This window comes from Stereum hirsutum (genome assembly GCF_000264905.1).
Source record: "Stereum hirsutum FP-91666 SS1 unplaced genomic scaffold STEHIscaffold_5, whole genome shotgun sequence".
Classification (NCBI taxonomy): domain Eukaryota; kingdom Fungi; phylum Basidiomycota; class Agaricomycetes; order Russulales; family Stereaceae; genus Stereum; species Stereum hirsutum.
The window spans coordinates 399208-420661 of NW_006763135.1; the positions used below are offsets into that span (position 1 = coordinate 399208).

At 51.4% G+C, this 21454-nt stretch overlaps 8 protein-coding genes across 8 annotated transcripts; 2 read left to right on the forward strand and 6 right to left on the reverse strand.

Annotated features, from left to right (window-relative positions):
• Window positions 1-852: 852 nt before the first annotated feature.
• STEHIDRAFT_76439 (methionine aminopeptidase) lies at window positions 853-3035 on the reverse strand. The gene is made up of 13 exons (XM_007302351.1): window positions 2939-3035; window positions 2812-2878; window positions 2633-2705; window positions 2442-2567; window positions 2293-2378; window positions 1993-2144; window positions 1829-1902; window positions 1746-1766; window positions 1543-1690; window positions 1345-1483; window positions 1259-1276; window positions 1086-1189; window positions 853-995 (listed from the first exon to the last, which is right to left on the reverse strand). The coding sequence occupies exons 1-13, from the start codon at window positions 3019-3021 to the stop codon at window positions 938-940; spliced, it is 1149 nt and encodes a 382-aa protein (XP_007302413.1). The 5' UTR covers window positions 3022-3035; the 3' UTR covers window positions 853-937.
• Window positions 3036-3388: 353 nt separating this feature from the next.
• On the reverse strand, window positions 3389-5367 carry DyP1 (DyP-type peroxidase). Its single transcript, XM_007303117.1, has 7 exons — window positions 5297-5367; window positions 4992-5230; window positions 4626-4911; window positions 4397-4549; window positions 4195-4334; window positions 3790-4116; window positions 3389-3694 (listed from the first exon to the last, which is right to left on the reverse strand). The coding sequence occupies exons 1-7, from the start codon at window positions 5350-5352 to the stop codon at window positions 3456-3458; spliced, it is 1440 nt and encodes a 479-aa protein (XP_007303179.1). The 5' UTR covers window positions 5353-5367; the 3' UTR covers window positions 3389-3455.
• A 1605-nt stretch (window positions 5368-6972) lies between these two features.
• On the forward strand, window positions 6973-8268 carry STEHIDRAFT_138390 (uncharacterized protein; the record flags this gene model as incomplete). Its single annotated transcript, XM_007302524.1, has 4 exons — window positions 6973-6993; window positions 7067-7208; window positions 7288-7431; window positions 7508-8268. 4 exons carry the CDS (start codon window positions 6973-6975, stop codon window positions 8152-8154), a joined length of 954 nt encoding a protein of 317 aa, XP_007302586.1. The 3' UTR covers window positions 8155-8268.
• A 132-nt stretch (window positions 8269-8400) lies between these two features.
• Window positions 8401-9984, reverse strand: STEHIDRAFT_120102 (uncharacterized protein; the record flags this gene model as incomplete). Its single annotated transcript, XM_007302525.1, has 1 exon — window positions 8401-9984. A coding segment is annotated over exon 1 (1391 nt), but the record flags the coding sequence as incomplete, so codon positions are not given.
• Window positions 9985-11948: 1964 nt separating this feature from the next.
• STEHIDRAFT_55164 (DUF1793-domain-containing protein) lies at window positions 11949-14848 on the reverse strand (the record flags this gene model as incomplete). The annotated part of the gene is made up of 13 exons (XM_007302313.1): window positions 11949-11988; window positions 12077-12498; window positions 12561-12693; window positions 12750-12951; window positions 13016-13379; window positions 13442-13521; window positions 13575-13677; window positions 13736-13843; window positions 13904-14058; window positions 14117-14225; window positions 14298-14375; window positions 14440-14544; window positions 14603-14848. 13 exons carry the CDS (start codon window positions 14846-14848, stop codon window positions 11949-11951), a joined length of 2145 nt encoding a protein of 714 aa, XP_007302375.1.
• Window positions 14849-16164: 1316 nt separating this feature from the next.
• Window positions 16165-18335, forward strand: STEHIDRAFT_120110 (uncharacterized protein). The gene is made up of 5 exons (XM_007302526.1): window positions 16165-16518; window positions 16630-16824; window positions 16904-17075; window positions 17137-17492; window positions 17559-18335. The coding sequence occupies exons 1-5, from the start codon at window positions 16213-16215 to the stop codon at window positions 18273-18275; spliced, it is 1746 nt and encodes a 581-aa protein (XP_007302588.1). The 5' UTR covers window positions 16165-16212; the 3' UTR covers window positions 18276-18335.
• Window positions 18336-18591: 256 nt separating this feature from the next.
• Window positions 18592-19485, reverse strand: STEHIDRAFT_155204 (uncharacterized protein; the record flags this gene model as incomplete). Its single annotated transcript, XM_007302527.1, has 1 exon — window positions 18592-19485. The coding sequence occupies one exon, from the start codon at window positions 19483-19485 to the stop codon at window positions 18592-18594; it is 894 nt and encodes a 297-aa protein (XP_007302589.1).
• Window positions 19486-20336: 851 nt separating this feature from the next.
• STEHIDRAFT_55459 (Orm1 type endoplasmic reticulum protein) lies at window positions 20337-21338 on the reverse strand (the record flags this gene model as incomplete). The annotated part of the gene is made up of 5 exons (XM_007302334.1): window positions 20337-20492; window positions 20557-20653; window positions 20736-20890; window positions 20974-21065; window positions 21134-21338. 5 exons carry the CDS (start codon window positions 21336-21338, stop codon window positions 20337-20339), a joined length of 705 nt encoding a protein of 234 aa, XP_007302396.1.
• Window positions 21339-21454: the final 116 nt, after the last annotated feature.

Consider the following 21454-nt stretch of genomic DNA (forward strand, 5'->3'; position numbering starts at 1 on the left):
TCGCACGGGCAAGGTTCTGTTGCGGATAGCAGCGTCATTCAGCATACCAAAAGCAAAAGAGAGTTGGTCCACTTTTCCGCCGTCGAAACGCGGGAGGGGGGATATTGTTGATAATGAACCGTCCACGTACCTCGTTGATAAGTTTCAACAAAGGCTTGATCTTATCGATTGCTGGGTCGATGTAGTTGGACATCTTGACGGCGAGCTCGGCATCAGCCTTACGCTCCTCTTCGTCCTGTTCGGAGAACTTGGAGCCCTGATTGGACACGTTGCCGTAATTTGATTCGCTCATGATGAGAGCTATCAACAGGGAGTAGTTAGATGTAAATTCTACAAAAGAAAGACAATGGCGATGGAGGACAACGACGGGATTTGATGGACGATGGGTGGACGAGGTCGAACGTACTTGGATACGAGGATAAAGGTTGAAGCTAAAGACTATTGATGGTGGGTTGAGGGGAAGAATTATACCTCGTCAAAGGCCTATGGACAGCCTTATATACTATACGGCCGAAATCAGTGTCGGGGATTGGAAGTGGGGAGCAACATCCTATTCCACAGGGCGTCACAGCGACGTCAGACCACGCTGATCCTCACCAGAGTCCAAGGATATGCGAAGTACAGAACAGGAACGACGCCTTCCTCTCCCGGAAAGCGCAGTACGGACTTAAGCCGCAATGTGGCGCTCCGGGAAGTGGCCCCTGCAAGGCCCCTGCATCAGATCTCAGAAAAGTGGCCGTGACGATGACATAGCCGCCACGAGGCGTCTACTAGCTATGCGTTCAGAATACTTTATAACAAAAAGCCAAAACAGAGAGCCTTTTAGCGTCGGACCGGCAGCGTCCCACACGAGCTGGTGCAACAGGTCGGCGGATCGATTGGATGTTGACACAGGGTTGTTTGACCAAAGCATACATGCCTGAACCGACTACTACAGCTATAATAGCTCCATCGGTTTGCCAGCAGTTAGGACTTCTACACCTGTCTCCGTAATTCTGGAGTGAAAGAAGTCGTAAGATTCGAGATGAAGGCAAGATGGAAGAATTTGTGGTGAGATGACGAGGAGAGGAAATAATCACACTCACAGCAATGTTTCCTCAAATTGCGCGCTTTTCTTTCCATCGACGGTCGTAGCAGTCCAGTTATCCGGCCAATGGACTAGGTCCCAGTGGCTCCCAATATTGATCATCTAGAAAGTCAGAAACAGCGGCGATCACATGAGGTTACGCTATAACGAAGACAGAAGTGTAGGACTTACCGGCTCGATAGTTAATGTCTGTGGGAGGAGAACGGGTCCGCGTACATGAGTCAGTCAAGGCACGACATCATCCAGAAGCGACTCACCATCCCGGGCTTCATCATCCCGATAGCCTTATTCTTTGCGTAGTGCGGAGGATAGGGCGTACAGTGGAAAAGTTCGTTGATTCCATGGCCGGTATACATTCGCACGACAGAACAGCCGTTGGCACGGGCGATGGGTTCGCTAACAAACAAAGAACAATGGAATGAGGAAAGCAAAGCAAGACAGCAAGTCGGTCTTACATCGTTTTCCCGATGTCACGGATGAGGAAACCTGGCTTGCAGAGCTTGATGGCCTCGTCAAGACATTCTCTCGTAGTACGGATGAGCTTCTTAGATTCGTCATCTATCCGGCCCACAGGATACGTAGCATTGACATCTCCATGGAATCCTGGGTGCAGGTCTGCGTAAGTCAACGAGATCGGCCTCATATGAGCATAGCTAACCGTCATAATAGAGTGACACATCTGTCAAGAGAGTCGTGATGAGCGTGAAAACGAGGTAAATATACTCATAAGATGGGACTTACCGATGTTGATGATGTCTCCCTCCTGCAGTTTCCGTTGATCGGGAATACCGTGGCAAATTACTTCATTTAGAGACCTTCAGGCAAGTCAAGAGTCAGCCAGAAATATATCGACATGAGGATTGCCACATCGGATCCTACAGAGCGAAAGACTTGATGGGACGCACGTGCAGACAGATTTTGGGAAATCTCGGTAGTTCAGGGGCGATGGGTACGCGTTCCTTTCGATAGTAGCTTCATGTACAATGGCGTCAATCTCGTCGGTGGTGATCCCGGGACGAACATGGGATGCGGCGATATCAAGCACTTCTCGCGAGAGCTAGAGAAGATCCAAAGGCTTGTGAGTAACAATCCTCTGCCTGGGATTTGGCCCCGACGACCGCGAGCGTAGCCGTGGGTTTCGTAGACCTAGGATGCATTCGTGGATTTTGACGATCTAGCCGCAAATAAAAAGATGTAAAACATACCCTGCAGGCTACTCTCATCTTTTCTTGCTCCTCCAGTGTCAAAATACGGAGCCGCCCAGCACCCTTGACCTCTGAAGTGGGTTCACCTTGAGTGTGGAACAGAATCAGCCCACGGAGATACTTCAACATAATAGAACTCAGGATCCTACCGCTTTCAGCATAGTCTGGTCTTTTTATGTGCTCGGGAATTATCCGTCGAGGAGAAAGGGGGTAAACAGGACGCATGCTGCCAGTGAATTCAAAGTTGTGGAAGGGATTGAATGTACCATCGCCACCTGAAACGGCAGGAACTGAATTGAGTGTAGTGAACTTCAGAGCAAAAGGGCAGCGTAACACGGACTTTTGCTAATGGAAGGATCGTCCAGCAAAGGCTTGCGTGGAGCGACAATGTCGTGCACACGTTTGTGCGATTTCTATAGACATATCAGTGCCATCGTAGCGTAGACACCCAAGATAATCGACGAACCCCTAACGTGCAGGTAAGAGTATCAACAGACAGTGCGATTCGGTACGTATTACTTGCCCAGACTTACAGTCAGCCTTGAAACATTCCTGTCCGCAGAAGAACGAGCCCTGTATCCCTAGTCTTGCTCCCTAACCATGAGTGAGGCGTATTTATAGCGCTTTGACTTTGAAGTGAGCGTACTTGTGACAGGTGGGACACTCCAGTTTAGAAGGAGGGTGGCCGTTCGGGCATTTTGCACTTTGGCAGGCAACTGTACCGCTCATGGTAGTAGAGGAATAGTATGGCAACAATGAAGGCTGGCTGGATAGCGAGGAAAAATGTGAATGCAACAGCGGCCACAAATAGGCGCCCGCAAAGTTTATGCACCGGTACCGCCACAAAGCGTGAGTCACGCCACCGCCACAAACCAGAGGGCCGATTCAGAACAAATTCAGAACCTAGAATTACGGGTACCCACAACGCTACAAGATTCAGGGGGAAATGAAACGAGCAGCATGGACTCCTCATTGTAAATAAAAGGAGCAGAAAAACAGGAACACCTAGGGCCAAACGTTTCCCAAGCCCAGTAAAAAAACTGAGATCAAATTCCATTCCAGACCATCGTCGTACGCTACCAATACAAATACAAATGCAATCGTCATTGACCAAAGAAACATCCTCGCGGCTTACATCAGCCACGACCCACGATGTACGCTCATTACTTCTGCGCCTCAATATGCATATTCACGGCGAAAACATCGCGCAGAGTAGAGATCGATGGAGCGAAGAAATATTCACCCCCTTTCGAAACTACAAACTGCATGGGGATTGTGAGGTCTTTCCCTTGAGATAAGGGGTCTGTACCCGGCATGTGTCGAACGCCGGCGCTGTTGGTTTGTCCGATGATGGGATCCAGTCCTGCTCCCTTGTGAGGAAAGTCAGGTTCGTTCGCCCAGCCTAGAGGAGAACGTGCCGTCGTCACACGAGTTCGTAAGAAGGATATGATTAGCATACGCAGGACTCGAGGATGGAACGAGGTCATTTTAACACACTTTGTTGAATGAACTTGAATCCATTCCCGATGTTGCTCTGGTAGCAAGCAAAGATGAGACCCCTGTCCTCAATCGTCTTCCCCTCCTCTCTCTCCTTCTTCGTCACCTCGGGTCCGAACTGGATTCCACGCCTGATAATACGGTTCTTTCCGATGAGAGTGCCATGATCCTCGAGGTCTGCGCGAGGGTTCGTCTTCCGGATGTGAGCGGCGAAGGGGCAGCGATCCTGCGAATCGACTTCGCCTTCGAAGCGGAAGTTATTGTTCCTGGTGGGGTCTTTCCCAAGGCTGGGCTCATCTTCGAAAGGAGTCATGTCGATCGGTGCACCTAAAAGGAAGAATCACTGTAAATATATACAGAGAACACAGCGATGAACGTCTCCAGTGAGCAAAGAGAGAAACACACCGCTCTTCCAACGACCGACCATCCGAGCACCCAGCAATTCACTGGCCTGGTCTGGAGGCATATTCGAGTCCTTGATCGGGTTGTCGATCAGAAACTCGTCGAACTCAGGAACCAGCTGGGAGAGGTGACGAAGAGCGAGGCTATACAAGATGATCGTTAATCCACGGGTCTCTATAATGTCAAGATACATTTAAAAGCTTACAAGCTACCATCAACGGCCCACTTCGGGCGTATAATCTCGTCACCAAGTCGTCCAAGCAGTATGGTACCCTGAGGAACAGTCTGTTGACCAGGGTTGGGCGTGATGTCAAAGCCTTCGACGGCAGGATGGGAGATACCGTCGAGGAAACCAAAGCTGACGGATAAATACGGGTCCCAGAGGTCAGCAGTTGTTCTTAGAGAACAAGAGAAAATGTTGTAGTAACACTGACTGCTCATGACCATTGTGGGGCTTCGGTCTCGGTTGACCGACGAGTTCCAACACGACCTTCAGGCTACTATGACCGCTATGAACGCCGAACATATTCTCGACGTCATTGACCTTGTTTCTGATTACTATAGGGGTAGGGCCGGATATGATGATAGCACCGTGAACGGGGTTCCTGAACGCATCGAGCCAGTCAGAGGGGACGAAGGTGCCAGACTCAAATGACCCTGTGTCGCCAAGATCATTAGCATCACTGAGCTGGCCGTTGACGAACGAGGGGTCCTTTATGTCTTCGGTGATCTCCATCTACAAATAATAGCAACAGAGTTCCGACTCAGTACAAACATGGAGGAAAGTCTGATAACGTGACGTACAGTAGTCAAGCCGGTCTGCGAGAAAGCGACGTTGACACAGACGATGTCCAACATTCCAGGCTCGGATTTGTTCTGCGCTACTTTCGCTTTGTGGTGCGCGATGGTCTGGCGGTGCCCCATGACCTGAGCTGTGGAAGTGATGAGAGGGACTAGGTCGGCGAGTGCGGTACGAAAGGCTTTCGCGTTGGTGATCTGGAACAAGACGTATGTCAAGCTCGGTTTCGGGAAACCAGGCCTGCAGGAGCGGGAAACAAAGTCATCAGATATGAATACGAACAAGAATTAATGTAGATGGACAGACAAGATTTCGCCCTGTATGTTGTCAAAATCAAGCGGTTGGTCTGTCGTAGAAGACATTATGACTGCGGTTGTATCGGGAGGGTGTCGGGGGTAAAGAGAAGATGAAGGGTAGAAGTATCAACGTACCTCTTTTATACCAAAATTTCGACTGGTCACGGCGATATTGTTCATGTCGTGCATTCCTACAAGTTCCGGCGTAAGAACCATCTCATTGACAGGGATTCTACCCAGTCTCTACGTCGAAGACATCTGGCGGCTAGACGCCGTTGCACTGTTCTTTAAGTAGAAGAAGTAGAAAGTACGCTTTATACTTAGTACACTGTTATCAGGCGAAGGCATGTCACCGATCCCATGGACGTGGCTGACCGATACGGAGTCTGGAGGCCGCGGGACTGAGTCGCGGAAAAGTTGCGCGAAGTTCTGACGAAGTCTTTCTCCTACGAGTGGGGAAGGAGAAGTGCGATATGTGTGCTCAACTTTGTTTGTTGAGCTGACACCATATCAAGGCATTCACCCGGTAGAAATACAAGGACATGTCAGCGACCTTATCACCGGTAAATATATAGAAGAAGATAAAACGTGAGTGAATCACGCATTGACTTTTCGTTGACTCGTGGGCGTCAACATGCAGTCCAATAATGTCGGCAACAGACACACGATCGAACAGGACAAGATCACGGCCAAAAGCTCCGCGGTCGAGGGGGTCTGAAGGAAAACCAAACGAACTTGTGAGGAAACCGGCCTACCGAACAAGGTAGGTGCGGGCCAAGAAGCGCTTTCATCCTCGTCCTAATTTGGTTCCAATTGTTCCGGGCTACGATCCAAGATAACCCAAGATGATCGTGTCCGCGGCGATGTTCAAACCCAAAGGTCGAGGCGCATACCAAGGAAGCACCTGTGAGAGAGTTTGACGGTTATTATGCAAATGTTTACTTACTCAAGTTAGATGAACCATGGGATGGTAGCAGGAATACGATTCAGAGGACAGCTCAAGTCAGCGCAAGCTGAGCAGGAAGGAGCGCAGTAACTTTCAGCTACGGAACGACAGAGATACGGAAGTGATCGAGTACCGGCGGTGTGACCAACGAAGTCAAGACCAAAATCGCCGGTACCAAACACGAGCTCAAAGACTTATTGAAGTTGCGCATCGGAATGCCTTGGGGAAGCACGACAGAATCCTGGATCCCTGGATAAATTCAATCACCAGCTTGTCGCCTTGCTCGTTAATCTCCTGCACATAAGCCACCGTCTTCTATCGCAAAAAAAAAAATTAGCTATTTTCTCCCAACTTGACGGAAGACAAAACAGTAAACATACGGGCATGCATCGAGTGCCAAAGAGATGCAGGGGTAAATAAACAAAGAGTACGGACTGTGCACGACATAGTACTACTATTTGAGTACTACCACCACCCGGAGTGGATGGTGATATGGCGTAGATTCCTGTTTGCTTCAGCTCTGAGAACAATTTCGGTACAGAACTTTGAGGCGATAAATTGCTAGGCGAGAACTCGACGAGAGCAAAGAGGGAGGACCCCAAAACTGGAGCCAGACACGGTCACGTGCCCTCAGGGTCGACGGCGAACTGCGCTCTCTTCCCAAATGCGCTTTTCTCCTCCGTCTTCCTTCCTTCTGACCGTCAACATCAATCAACTCACCTATTTTCCTCTACAAAATAATGAGCTCTTCGGACAATACCGTAAGAATCTAACCGGTCCTTAGTCTTGTCTACTTACTGACCGACCCTTGGACAAACGCGCTGTGTATCATAGCCCGAGTCTCCTCTCCTGGCAACTCACACTTACATCGACCCCAAAACGCTCATCGATAGAAAATCGTTAGAAATACTGAGCAATCTTTCCAAGAAAGCTGAAGCACGGGACCCAGACGCGCACGACCTTTACATCTACAACGGTACGTCGCGCTGCTTTCACCAGTACTACGTAGGCTTGGTGCCATTGAGAGAAGCGTACTGACCTAATTCGACGCGTAGATTTCTATGGCTACGCGATTCTTGATCTTGTTGACAAGGCGCTCGCCACTCTCCATACGAAAATCGTCAAAAAAGAGTGGGACGAGGCGTATCACCACCTCGAGGCCTTCGCTCACTTCCTCGACCGCGAAGACGCGTGGTTAAGTACGTCAAGAGAGCATCCATCGCACATCCTTACTCTTGGGTTCAGATTACTGAGCATATTTCTTTATTACTACAGACGTCGATGACGGTGAACGCGTCGAGCTCACCAACAGGGTCTTCGGCGCCTGTGTCATCTCGATCCTCCGCGCTCTGCGTACTTCTAACCCAGACCAACTCAACCCTAACAACTACCCTTCACTTGAGTCCCTTCTCCGCGCCATCAGCAGCTTCGGCAAGGCCGTTCAGGGCTTGTTCTCGGACTCCACATACCATCTCACCACAAAGGCTATCGGGCTCAGGCTCTTCGCGAAGAAAAGCGACGCTTTGATCGAGCTTGAGAAGAAGAGGGCCGAGGCATGGGTTCAAAGTCTTGACCTTCCGAAGGAAAGACGACTGGCGAGGGAGATGATGGGCCTACCTCAGCAGGAAGGCGAAGTGGTCGCTGAAGCTGATGACGAGGATGAGGATGAGGACGAAGAAGAAGAAGATGACGACAAACCTTGGTGGCATGGTGCGAAACCCTTGCACGAGGACTATGACGACAAAGACTACAAGTTGACAAGGGCGTGGAAAGAGTACAAGGAGTACTTGCAGGGTGTGCCGACTAAGCCTATGAAAGGTCCGCCGCAGTGGGATTTAACGAAGTGGAGCGCGGCACAGAAGGCGCAGTTTTCTCTGTCCCGTGGGATGGACGATGACGATGACGACGATATGTTCTTCTGAAGTGGTCAATGTTTCTTGGTGGGGACAAGCGTTCGTGTCCGATATGTTGGTGTGTTAACACGTAATCTCTACTCCATTTCTTGTTGTCAGCTATCTGTACATTATTTGCTCTCTAGTCTGTTCAGTGCTTTCGAGTTGTCTGCGTGTACTAATGCCTTGTCTCTTCCTTTGCACGAAATCACACATTGAATTCGTATGGAAGCAAATTTAATCCGAGTTATTGCTCTTCAAGTTCGGTGCGGCCACCTATGCCCCAAGCGCCATAAACCCAGCCCAATAAAACGGATGCTCAAAAGCCCTTCCCACAAACCCACTCTCCTCTATCTCTCTCCTCATCCCACGGTATCTCCCCCAAAACGCATCTTCAGCTCCATCCTCGTCCTTTTTTTCTCCATTTGCGTCAATATCCAGTTCCCTCAACCACCTCTTCGCTTCTGCCAACGCCTCCGGCGGTTTCTTTCCCCTCCCCATCATCTCTTCATACATCCCAACCATCAAAAGCGAAGTCGCAACATCGTCCACTCGCCATAAACTTCCAATCGCACATGCACTCCCCGCAGCCAACATCACCGTCCCGATCGAAAATGCCTCGTCCACACCCTCGAACCCGCGTACCGCGCTCTCGCATGCTGATATGACCGTCAATCTCGTCTGACCGAGTGATAGGGTGGCGGGGATCTGAGTGGCGAGGAGGGGTCCATCGGCGAGATAAATCGACGCTTGGGAGGCCGAAAGTGTGGGTATGATGTAGGAGGAAGCATGGGTTGCTAGGTGTATATGGCTTGCTTGAGGTGCGTGGGTGGTTATGAAGGGAAGTGTGGCAGCGTCCTCGTAGGCGATGTGGCGCGAGTCAGCGGGGAAGTGGTGCGAGATTCCCTCGATTTCGAAACGCGCGCTCGAGAGACCCAGGAGCGGGTCACCTATGGCTAAGAAGTGTGGAACCCGAGGAGAGGAAGAATTGTCGAAGGCCTTGGCTTTGCGGATTGAGGCGGCGGCAATGATGCCGGAGGGAGCGTAACGAACGAAGAACTCATCGGCGAGACATCGTCTTTCCTGCGTCCTTCTGTCAATCCAGGTAGCAGCATCCAGCGGGATCAGCGAAATATGGCCACAAGGAACCAGTGTAATTCCGACCGGGAATGGCTCCTTATCCACCTCGTCCGAACAATCCATCACAAATTCATGTATGTTCTTCGCGAGTCGGTTACCCACCCAAGCCAAAGCGTTACCAAGAGTTTCAGGAAAGGTCGCGTCGTTCCGGTCGTTGAAAATCGAGAGGTAAAAATCAGACTCGTGGTCCTTCCTCTTCTGCCCGATGAGAAGCGTCTTGGTGATCTGGCCGTTCGGAAGACCCTCAATGAACCGGCAAGAATACCGGAGTTCCTCCTGACCTTCTGCTACCTCTCCCTTGACCCTTCGGACAAGCAAGAGAAGCGTTCCAAATACCGTTGGATTGACGTATATCAACGGCCAACCGTGTTCCACAGCCCCTGTGAGCTCAGATGCGCGCGTCCCAGTCGCGAACCCTCGATGCCCAGGTATCGATCGTATAGCATCCACTACAGTATTGAGAGTGCGAGCAGCCGGTGCATCTACGTCCGAGGCCAGGAGTGGAGAGCGCGCAAGAGCCTCTGCGGCAGAGTAATAGGCCTCCTTCAGGGCCTCTGGGACGAACTTCATGGTTTCCTCGTCTACGAAGGTAGTAGCGAAACGCTGCCTGAGCTCCTTCGCTCTTCCATCCTCCAACGCAATCATCGCTCCCTCCAAATCTCCGGACGCAGCCAACGCGTAAGCTGCCCAGCGGTATAAATACTTCGACGACTCGCTTCGCTGCCGCTGGCCCGTAGCACCAACGTCTGTATGATACAGCAAATTCGCCGCAGCGACGGCATCGCGGTAGGCTACAACCGACAGATCCCACTCTTTCCTCTCCGCATGCATGCGTCCCAACTTCTGTCCAAACTCGAATCGTACCAGTGGAAGGCCGTGCTGTTGAATGACCGGCATGGATATATCGCCGAACTGCATGGCTTTCTCCTTGAAACCGACCTCGATGAGAGTATGGAAGAGGGCGGCGGACGTACGTGCCTTGAGAGGGTCATTCTGAGCTTTGGTTGCCCAGGTGCAGGCGTATGTGAGTTCCTTACAGGCTTGAGCGAGGAGGAGCTGTTCGGCTGGAGTAGGTGCCCTCTCCAAGTTCGAGAAGGAAGAAGGGTCAGAGGCTCGGGCCTCGTCTATCATACGCTGAGCAGATTTTCTCAAAGCGGAACCTCGGACGTCGTAAGCCATAGCAACGAAGTGAGCATTGGCTGGGGTATCAAATGAAGCTTGTCGGTCGATGACAGGCTGGCATGCGATTTCGACATCTCGGACGGTTTTCTGGCCTAGAGAGACGAGACCGGCCAAGACCTGGGCGAAGTTGAGTTGGGAGTAAACCCAGTCGATGAGGCTGATATCAGGCGAGCGAATCTTCAATGCCTCTTCGCAGTGAGAGAGAGCCTCCTGTACGCCCTGTAACTGGCCTTCTGAGCCATCGTCTTCTGACGCGAAATATCGTAGAAGTGCGACGGCAAGGTTCGTATGGATCATCGCCTTCTTGTCGTTGACCGACGGAGGCTGAGTAGGATCGAGTGGACCATGAGCTTCGAGTGCGTCTCGGAGCGTTTCGATGGACTTTAGGGCGTTGGTGTTCCAATCACCGTATGTGCGCTCTGAGTAGAACGTTCCCAAACGAGTCAGCAGACCAGAATCTCGAGCGAACATTGAGGGCTTTAGAGCCTCTTGAACAACGGCGATAGCGCGTTCGACGTTGTCAGCGTGATTACCGTCTCGTAGGAGGAAAAGTGATGTCGCAAGGATATCCTGGAAGAACCGGACTTCGAGAAAGAGCGGAAACTGGCGGGCTTTCTCTATAGCCCTCTCTGAGATAGAAATGACGGACGCGTATCCACCCATGGCTTTCCAACGCTGAACTAGGGAAATCTCTCCAAGGATCTCCTGCTTCATGGTCTGAAGCTCTCCGCGAGAAGAGAGAAGTTGAGCCCATGCGCCTTGCCTGTCGTCTCTAGCCATGTCAATGAGATCGGCAAATTTGAGGAAGCAAGGAGCGAAAAGAGTTGCTTTTACGAATGATCTGTAGAGCTGCAACGGCGAGGGAGTGAGTAGATTGTCGTTCCGCGTTAGAATTGTATCGAAAGCCTCGAAGTTTGGAGCCAGGGAGACTTCTTGGTAGAGTTCGGGGTAGTCGCCTTTCGCAGACGGAGAACTTGTCTCCGGTCGGCCAGATGAAGTCTTGCGGTCGGTGGATAACATTGTCCTATATGAGCACCATGTCAGTCAGTACCCCAGGAGTCAAGTCAGACATCTACATATTCTATCACTTACCTTGAGGCTGCTCGAGACCCAGAAGGTGCTTGATGAAGACCGACTCATCAAGACGGTGGTCGGCTTATATGTGCTGCCAAGTCATTCTTATCAAGGGCGCACAATGAACAAACAACGGAGCATAGACGGCTCCTGTGCGCCCTTGGGTTTTTGCTTGCACAGCTTTCATGATGATGGTGCTGATCTGTCAGGGATAACGCCCATGTCAAGTCCGACCGAGAATGTCGGCCAATAAGACTGTAGTGCATGACTAGAAACAAATACTGTATCATTTTCAACAGCTCAATCAAGATAAGTTATGTTGCGATCATAACTGTCCGTCAAGAAATCCCAATAAACATCAAGAAACCGTGCCACTGTAGCGGTATCAAACGCTGAACGATATCGCGAACATGTTTTGTAGTTCATACTCATAGAGCCAGGAGAGCGAAATGGCCTCCGACAACCGGCCTGTAGTGCCGGCAATGAGTTTCAGTAAGTAACTCTTTTGCCCAGACTGGAGTAGAGGATAGAGAGGGGAAGGGGAGAAAGTACCCACCGATCCCTGAAAGACTCATCGCCCACATTGTTTCTCACAGCATCCCCCGTCTCTGTCTCATAGAAATCCGAAAACGGCTGGTTCGGTATCCCATCCGCCGCCCAGGTCGCCAACCTCCCAATTAGTAAATCCCTTGTCGTGGTATCACTAGCAATCGCGGCCGTCCAGATCGTCCAGTCCGACTTCGTGTACGTGTGGCGTGTGTCGAGTGGGATGCCGTACGTGTTGACGTGGGAAGAGTACCACGACGTTTGCATCTCGAAGACGGAGTCAGGGAAGAGGGAGAAGCCAAGGAGGCGTTGGGCATAGAGGTTGTAGGCTAAGCCCCAGGAGGAGGAGTCGCCGTAGGAGAGCTCAAGGTGGTCGTTTGTGGATGCAGTGGCGAAATTGATGACTTGGGGAGCATAGGAAGCGGCGATGCTCTGCAATGGGGAGAATTATGAGTGAGAAATCGCCGAGGGATGTGGGAAGAGGATAGACGTACGGCGTAGTTCGAAGCATCAGACGTCTTTCCGAGGAGAGTGGCAATCTCCGACATAGCCTGGATGGCAATTGTGCCCTTGATCGCCAAATTAGTCTGGTTCGCCAAGCTACCAGCAAAATCGTCCGTCGAGATCCTAATATAATCAAGGCAATAAGCTAACATTCATGCAACACGGAGAACGATACCTACTGGTCGCCAGGTGTGAGCGAGTCGTCGATCAAGTACTGAGCCCACTGAGCGAGCAGGTTGTAATTATCGCTGATAAGAGAAGTATCGCCACTCTTCTGCGTGTAGGAAAGCGCCATAATGACCATATCTCCGGATTCCTCGACGGGCATGTTCTCGTCGTCTGCGCCGAGATGGGCGATAGCTTGAGGGTAGGCGGCACCGACTGTCACGAGCACGAAAGGTTCAGCAATTTCAGTAGGTACAAACCAAGGAAGAGAGAGACTCACGATCGTGGCAAGAGAACGTGTGTCCATACTGTCCCGTCTGCTGGTAGTCAAACAACGGCTCCAACAGATGCCTCCCGTACTCAGGGTTCAAATAAAGCAAGATGGGCCATGCCGGGAAAATGACATCGACCGTATTCACGTTCCCATCCGAAGAGATCTCCTTCAAGAACACCTTCACATCCGACGTATCAGGTCCAGGTCCGAGAGTGATCTCCATGCCACCCATGGCTTGACGGGTGGAGAGAGCGACAATGTTGGCGTAGTCGGATGAGATGGCGCCGGCATCTGAAGCGATTTTTGAGTCGAGGGCGTCGGCTGCGGAGGTGCTGTGATCATATTCGGCAGAGGTGAGCATTTGGGCGAGCTAATTAACAAAGGGAGTGAGTCCTCTAGGAGATAATGCTACGAACGTGTATGACCACATACCACATCCATAGCTGTGTCGTAGGTAGCGGCCCAGTATGGCCTGCGGTCCTCGAATTGTGCATTCGCGATAACATATTTGACTGTAAAAACCATGTTGATGAGTGTTCGTTTCCCTAACGAGGTGTTTACGCACTCATGGGATCTCTGGCATGACCGACGACGAAGACGGCTGGGTTCGTCGCGGTGTCAGTCACGGAGCCGTAGTCCTTGGCCAAGGCAAACACGGGCCAGTCATTCTAAGTGACGCACATACCGGTCAGAAGAGCTTTGGAGAAATATGGCCACAGCACGTACGTTGATCGCGCGATAGTTCGTATCTTGCGAGTTGTCGAGAACACCATTAGAGATGAACTTGCCACGAACGGACTCGTCTTGTCCGGTCGCGTAGGTGACACCATCATGCTGGAAGAGTTGGCCAGTGAGCACTGAGCCAAGCCGAACGAAGTACCAGAGTGCACATACGTAGGTGATTCCGTAGTAGGCCTCGCCATATTGAATCTGATCCCTGTTCTCGCTGTACTGGGATTGAGTCTGGAGACCGACTTTGTGGGCGATCATACTATCCGTCGCGGTCGTACTCCATGTCGCGGTGAGACCACGGTCACCGGAGACCCACTCTGTCGTGAGAGGACGCATGAGTGGACATACACGTTGCATATAATGAAGTGCATTTACCTGCAGAAATGTCGGTGTAGACTTGGATGCTGTGGGCATTACCATCGTTCGAGGTGACCGCGACTGTCAAGTACGAGAACGGATAAGATTGGCGTAGGAAATCGGTAGGCTAGAGTAACATTTCGGCGTTAGCTACGTCATCGCGATAAAGGGGGCGGAAAAATTAGGTTGAAAGACTGACCTCGACAGGAGACAGGAAGGTTGCGGTGATGGAGACAGGTCCAGCGGTTAGAACGAAGATAGAACGCGTGGCCGTGAACTAATCCAGATGAACTCGGTCATTCGAACGATATGTTCGTACTGAAGCCAACTGCGAAACGCACCTTGGACGAGGTTTGTGTGGCCTTTGTGGCACCAGCGGTACCAGGGGCTCCAAGGAAGTTGTACACGGTTCCGTCAACTCGAACGTATCCCGCCCAACCAGTAGGCTGACCAGATTATGTCAACCAACCGACATTGTCGAGTACTCATGACAAATCTACTCACTTGTCCTTGCCAAAATGCGGGCCAAGCGCCATTCAAGTTGCCGCCATTGCTACCTCCCGCGAGCCAGGTAGAGAGGTAGGGAGAGCGAACTGCTAACGGGTACGACTGAGCATTGAACGGAGTAGCTGTCCATGACACTGCCCGAGATTCTAAGGTGGTTGAATCACGCTCAGCGCTAGCGTTAAGAGCTGGCAGTGCAGAGACGAGTCCACTCAGTAGGGCCGCTATACCAAGGAAGGACTTCATGGCGAGCATCCCAGATCGTTAAAGTGGGTTGCAGGACTTGGATGAGGTTACGCATCCTTCGTCAAGGCGTTTTATATAGGTTCGAAGAGCGGTCATCCATGTCCGGTAACCTGTTCGAGGGTATTAGCAGGCGGACACCGACTCCACCCTCGATCTTCATAGGGAAGCCACAATGCAGTTATTCACCTGATCTATTTCACAATAACCTGGATGTCATGCAACCTTGATGGATTTATCGCGCCTCGTGATACATAGGCACTATGGGAACAAACGGAGGTGCGTTAAGGTTTTCAAAGCATGATAAATATCTGTATGAGGTCGAAGGCGTGAGTCCAGAGGCCCATCGAGAGCTCACCAGGATCCGAAAACGGAAGCGAACAGAGGGAGCTCCCTTGTACTATCATTTCAGCACACAGCTTGGGTGATCGGTATGGAGAACTTTGCGGCGCTACCGACCCATGATCAATACTTACATACGCGTATAGAATAGCTTGGCATCAAGTCGGAGCAGCCGTATGAGTGTATTGTGCTTGCACAAATCGTTCGAACGACGTTCGACTGCAGATTCATAGCATCCGTCGGCTGGAGCGAACGACCCAGTGCCTCGAATGATAGACCACCCATGAGCACCCATGTCATGACGGCCCAAGGGAACATGAGCCGAAAGGTCAAGCAGAGATAAGTACCTGACAATGTTTGGCCACGATTTGGGAGCGGATGACCCGGAGAGTTGGATGGCGGAACAATGTCCTGTATTTCGAGTCGGAGCAAGTACGAGAAAACATGGGAAAATGGGCACAGCAGTCGTGACAAGCACGAGGATGTCGCGTACGGTACGGAAAAGTAGCAGTGTACGAGAATGTGTACGTCCCGGTACTCCGCATTGAAAAGTTGCGGTCTACTATTACATGGCGTATATGTTGGAGTTGAAGAGTGGAGAAACACTATCACGTCGGACTGCATACTGTCACGATAAGTCAGATAAACGTACCTATCATAATTTGGTTATAGAACGCGCAGAGAGAACCATATCCTTCGAGGACATTGACCCTCATCTCTGTCGGAATTTGTTCGGAATGCCGGTCATAGATGCCATAGTCAAAGAGGCCGCATGATAATCCACCATCTACCCATGGCTCAGTGAAATTTCGGAGGAATGATTGTAAGAGAAATGTGAGGTCAATACGGTACTGTATGATGATCAAGGACGTGATGGTGCGAAGGCAGGAGGACAGGGTCGTCGAAGGGCCTCAGAGCCCCCCTAACGGAAATTGCCGTGCATGTTTCCCCAGATTTTTCACGGCCACATTTGCTCTCCACCATCCACCACAATATTGATCGGTGTGCCTCGTACGGTCAATATTATGGCCCAGTCTGAACACTCAGTTACAGTCTTAGGGAAACGAAAAACTCGGGACTCTCTCGTTCTACATCTTTCGGCGACTTCAGATACCGCCTCAGACTCGGAATATGCACCAAGTGCTTCGCCTGTCTTGGACACCGGAAAACCTATTGCTGGACCTTCGAGAACTCGTGTCCCGAATCTGGTCAATGGGAATTTTGTTCCACCTGGAACAGAAAGGCGGTATCAATGTACTTTCGACGGATGCGGGAAGGCGTATAGCAAGCCGTCGAGGCTGGAGGAGCACGAGCGGTCGCATACGGGCCAGGTGCGTTCATTTTTCTCCATTGCAGATTTCGAATACAGTCCAGTATGGTATGAACGTATAATAGACGAATCGTAAACTGATATCACACCACCATAATTCTGCGTTTTTCAGCGTCCATTCGTCTGCTCAACTTGCCACAAATCTTACCTCCGCGACTCACATCTTCAAGCCCACGCACGCTCACATCAACCACAATCCGAACGTCCCATTGCGTGTCCCGAATCCGGATGCAATAAACGGTTCTGGACCTCACAACACCTCAAAAATCACGCGAATGTGATACATAAAGGAGAGAAACCGTGGAAGGTGCGCATACCGTTCGTGTATAACTTGTGTTTTGTGTGGTCTCTCACCACATGCGACACCTCTTTCGAACTACATATAGTGCACCGAACTCCGCTGTGATGCCGCTTTCGTGAAGCATGGCCAACTAAGAGCTCATCTCGCCGAGATTCATGCACCTCCGGGGACGCAGCCCCACCAATGCGAATATGAAGGATGCACGAAATCCTTTCCCACGAATCAAAAGCTCCGTGCACACAGCAAGGTGCATGATGGTGCGTCCACTTTCATTAGCACCTCCTCCGTTGCTGCTTACGATTTATGCCTTCCCTACAGATAAACGTTATACGTGTGTTCAAGGCACCTGCCTCGCCTCCCGGACTCCTACATACTACCCCACCTGGTCCGCTCTCCAACACCATATCAGGACTGCACATGCGCCGACCTGTCCTCACGCAACCTGCAACGGCAAGACCTTCACTACTCAGAGCGGACTCCGAGGGCATCTAAAGCTTCATGAAGAGAGGGAGATGGAAGGTGCCGTCGATGCGGTGGCTACGAGAAAATCAGACGCAGAAGAGGACGGAGAGGGTGATGGCGACGATGAGCGTCCAACGAAAAGGAGGAGAGGAGGAGAGGTCGGAAGGGATTGGAAGTGTGAGGAGGAAGGATGTATAAAGGACTTCAAATCCGTGAGTTTCCTTATGTGCTGATCGTGAACCTGCGTTCACACACTAATCCCGTGACGAATCTTGCAGAAAAAGGCTCTCAAAACCCACCACGCCATAACTCATCTCGGCCGCCGTGATTTCGTCTGTGAACGAGATGGTTGCGGTGAAACGTTTGGTTATAAGCATCTTTTACAGCGACATTCAGCGCGCGTGCATGGTGAAGTTGAACACGACGGAGACGGAGAGGTCGATATGGATGGTGATGCTGATGCGGAAGGCGACGCGCCAAACCTGCAGCCTCGGCCCAGGCGCACGGCGAACAAGAAAGGTCGAAAGAAGGGGATGAAGCGGACTGAGATTGAGGCTGGTTCGAAGGGTAATGTTGGGCTAGGCATCGACACTATAACCGGTCTCGCATACGCGAACGCCGCAGCTTCCTCCTCCCGCTCCCTTCCTCCTCCCACCACCAACGCCCAGTCCGGCACCGCTCCATCCACCGTCACACGTGACACCACCCCCCTCCGCCCGCTGCTCCTTCCTTGCCCCCACCCTGATCTCACACCTTTCAACATCCACATCACTGAAACCCCAGAGACGGTCACCGCCAAACGGGCGGCTCAAATCGCGGTGGGAGAGATAGAGTGCGAGTATGTGTTTGGGAGGGCGTATGATTTGAGGAGACATTTGAGCGCCGTACATGGGGTTGTTGTGGAAAAGGATGTCTTGGATGCGTGGGCTTTGGAGGTCAGGAAGGGGAGATGGGTAAGGGCTAGAGGTGGAGGGGGTCAGAAGGAGAAAGGGTAGCGGTGAGAAGGGGAACGTGCGTGCGTGAGGGGGCTCTGTGTGGACGGGAGTTGGAAGTCGAGGGGGGCGGATCTTGGGAGGGCATGGTCGAGTTGGTTATAGACGTGGCTATATAATTTTGTGTGTTCCATGTTTTGTCGCTTTTGTCGCTCTGAATTTCTTGGATTCTCAGGCTGCTTGTTTGTCGTCGTCCGCTGTCTTATTTTCTGGTGCTCCAATCGTCACAGCGTACGTGGGCGCACAAATAGTACGTCCCGCAAGAGATAGACCCTCATACCGAGAACCGGGTTCGATACCGAGGACCATGTACGGCACGCTACAAACAAAAACTTAAAGCGGTCAATCCACTCGCCCGCTGCACGCCTTCCTCCTCCTCCTCCTCCTCATCGTCATCATCGCTCACACTCCCACTCTCCACCACACCCTCAAACGATTCCGCACCCTGAAAATCCATTGCCATCAACATCCTCTCCCTCTCCTCCATCGCCTTTTCTCCATCCTTGATCATAACGTACTTCCCGAATCCTCTCACACCCATCCCATACACTTCCTCACCGCCTTCTCCTTCCCTTTCCGCCTCCTCCGCGAGCTGGTTCGTTATCCACGTAGCGGTATATCCTCCCAATACGAGAATAATCCTCCATAGTACCAGAACGAGCACGATTAAGCCGAGGACTAGGAAAACGTCGACCAGCGTGATCATATCACCATCGCCACCAGCGATACCAAAAACGCCACGAAGATAAAAATGTATATCCCTCGTAAAACTGAGGATACGGTTCTTCTGACTCTTCGGGCCTTGGCCAACAGAGACGCGCGTATGCAAGAGTGCGCAGGCTAGTGGGACGAAGAGGAAGAAGAGGACGAGGGGGGCCGTGGCGGTGTAGAGCGATACTTGTTGTGCCGTGTTGTTAAGGGATGTGTGAGATTTACTGGTGCTGGTGCCAGAGGTGTAGGGAAGAGATGGTTTGAAGGGGTTGGTGAAGTAGTCGATGATGGTGCGGAATATCTCGTCCGGGGTCATATCGGCGGTTTGGGGCATTGGCATCTGAGACGCTGGTGGACGGTTGGTATCGGAAGGCTGAGCGAGCGTAGGAGGCCGAGCAGGATCGTTGAAGAGTGAATGAGGAGGATGCTGGTGTGCATCCTTCGAGCGGGTCTTGGGAACCACCCTGAGTCTCAGTTCTTCAGGTAAATGTGAGGACGACATGGTGGGAGCACTCGATTTCGTGTTCGAGCACGTCGTGATCATTGTAGTGATGGGTTCTGCGCGTGTATGATGCAAGCGGCTGTGGGTTACGGTGAGAAAGAAAGAGCGCTTCAATACGTCGCAAGGATGAGATCTGTCGAGTAAGCCTCAACCAAATTGATTACCGGACTCAGACTCAACAGCGATTGGGAACGGGCCCATTGGGCTGCACATGCGGATGTCTCAGTTTGGGAACATGCCTCGCGAGATGCGATTCACTAATGTAACAATTCAGAGAAGAAGACAAAAACTGGATGAGGGAACACGGCGTAGCGTTTCGTTGATACATGTTCTTACTTGCGCCACACTAAAACACTCCTCGCGCCACACTGCGTATGTGGCTCGTCGTCCACTAGGCGACGGCACTATAACCATCGGGGAGAAGGGAGTTCGAGTCCATGCATTATAGTAGTCTGCTCAATGCCTATATACGTGTTCAAAACCGTGCTGTATCGAAAGCAAATATTATGAGGGATAATTTTCAATACTGTATGATTCCACAGAACCATGGATGGGCTGAGTGATGGATGCCAACAACACAACAAGGTGAGCCGATAAAACGACGTGTGCGAGGAGATGAGATAGTTGAAGGAGTGAAGGAAGGAGACGTGTGGTGAATGGTGGAAAGATACTACAGCAATTCTTGCTCGCCCCGCACCTCTATATGATGCCAGATATGACCCCATGCATGCGGATACGCATCAGCGCTCACTCCTCCCTCCCATCCTCTCCCCTTGACGCCCATCAGTATGATTCACACATCGCCTCCGTAACACTAGCTATGCACGAACTCGATCCATATACTAAACAGGTCACCGACGACGGAATTGAGCCTCCGTGACGTGGATGGCGGGCGGTGGTCCTGATTCTGTGGGGGTGCTCCTTCCCGAAACGGTGAAAGAGGGTGTGACGGGGGTCGCCATGCCTGACTGGTCATCGGACATGAAGCGAACGCGTTGGCGGTGAGCCTGACACAAACCAACAGGACGTGGTTAGTTGTATACGGAAGTAGATGTGGAATGGAAGCACTACCATCGGGAGCTTCGGGATGAGACAGAGAACGAGAGCAGTGATGTTGATGGCGAACGACCATGGGTTGTAGTTTGTATAATGCGTTGAAGCGAGGAAACTGGTAACAATGATCACATTCATATGTTCAGTAGGTATGAATAGACATAGAAGGAGGATGGATGAAAGGGAGTGGCACGCACAGGCAGACGGGGACGGAGAAGAGCCATTTCTTTGCTGGCGTATTCTGTGCGCCTTCGTCAATCTGCTCCCATAGCGTCAAGTCATCAAATGCGCCACCGTGCATCTCGCTGTGGAATGGCGTGCCGGTGACCCAATGAAACATAAGGTACGAGAGCTACAGTCACAGGAAGAACCTATGAATCAAGAATGTTCAGAGCAAGAGTAGAAGTGGCGTACCGAGAGGTATGTAAGGTTCACAAGCGTCCAGCTAATCTCCTGTGTCATCCCCGGTACGGAATCGATGATAATCTTGCCCATAACGATGAGCACGACGTGGATGACCCAAGCGCCTGTGGTGGTGAAAGGCCGACTCATATCAGTCTCCGCTTTCATGATAACCCAAGACTGGTGTGCGCACCTTTGAGATTGACCCAGTCTGCATTGACATTCGGATACACCTCCTGATCCAGCATCTGGTCATTCGTACTGTCCACCTTTTCCACCTTCACCAAGCTCCCGCTACGTGCTCGCCGAGGCGCTGCTTTATCCGCACTCATGCCCGATCTCGATGTCTGAATGCTGAGAGCTGGTAGGTTGATATTTGGGGGAGAAATTCGACTCATTTGCACGCTTGAAGGGCCGAAGAAAAAAATGAATGAGCAGAACACAAGGGTGGTGTGATTGCAGGTGGAAGTGGAGAGACAAGCAAATGCGGCGGCGAGCACAGAAATCCGCTGGC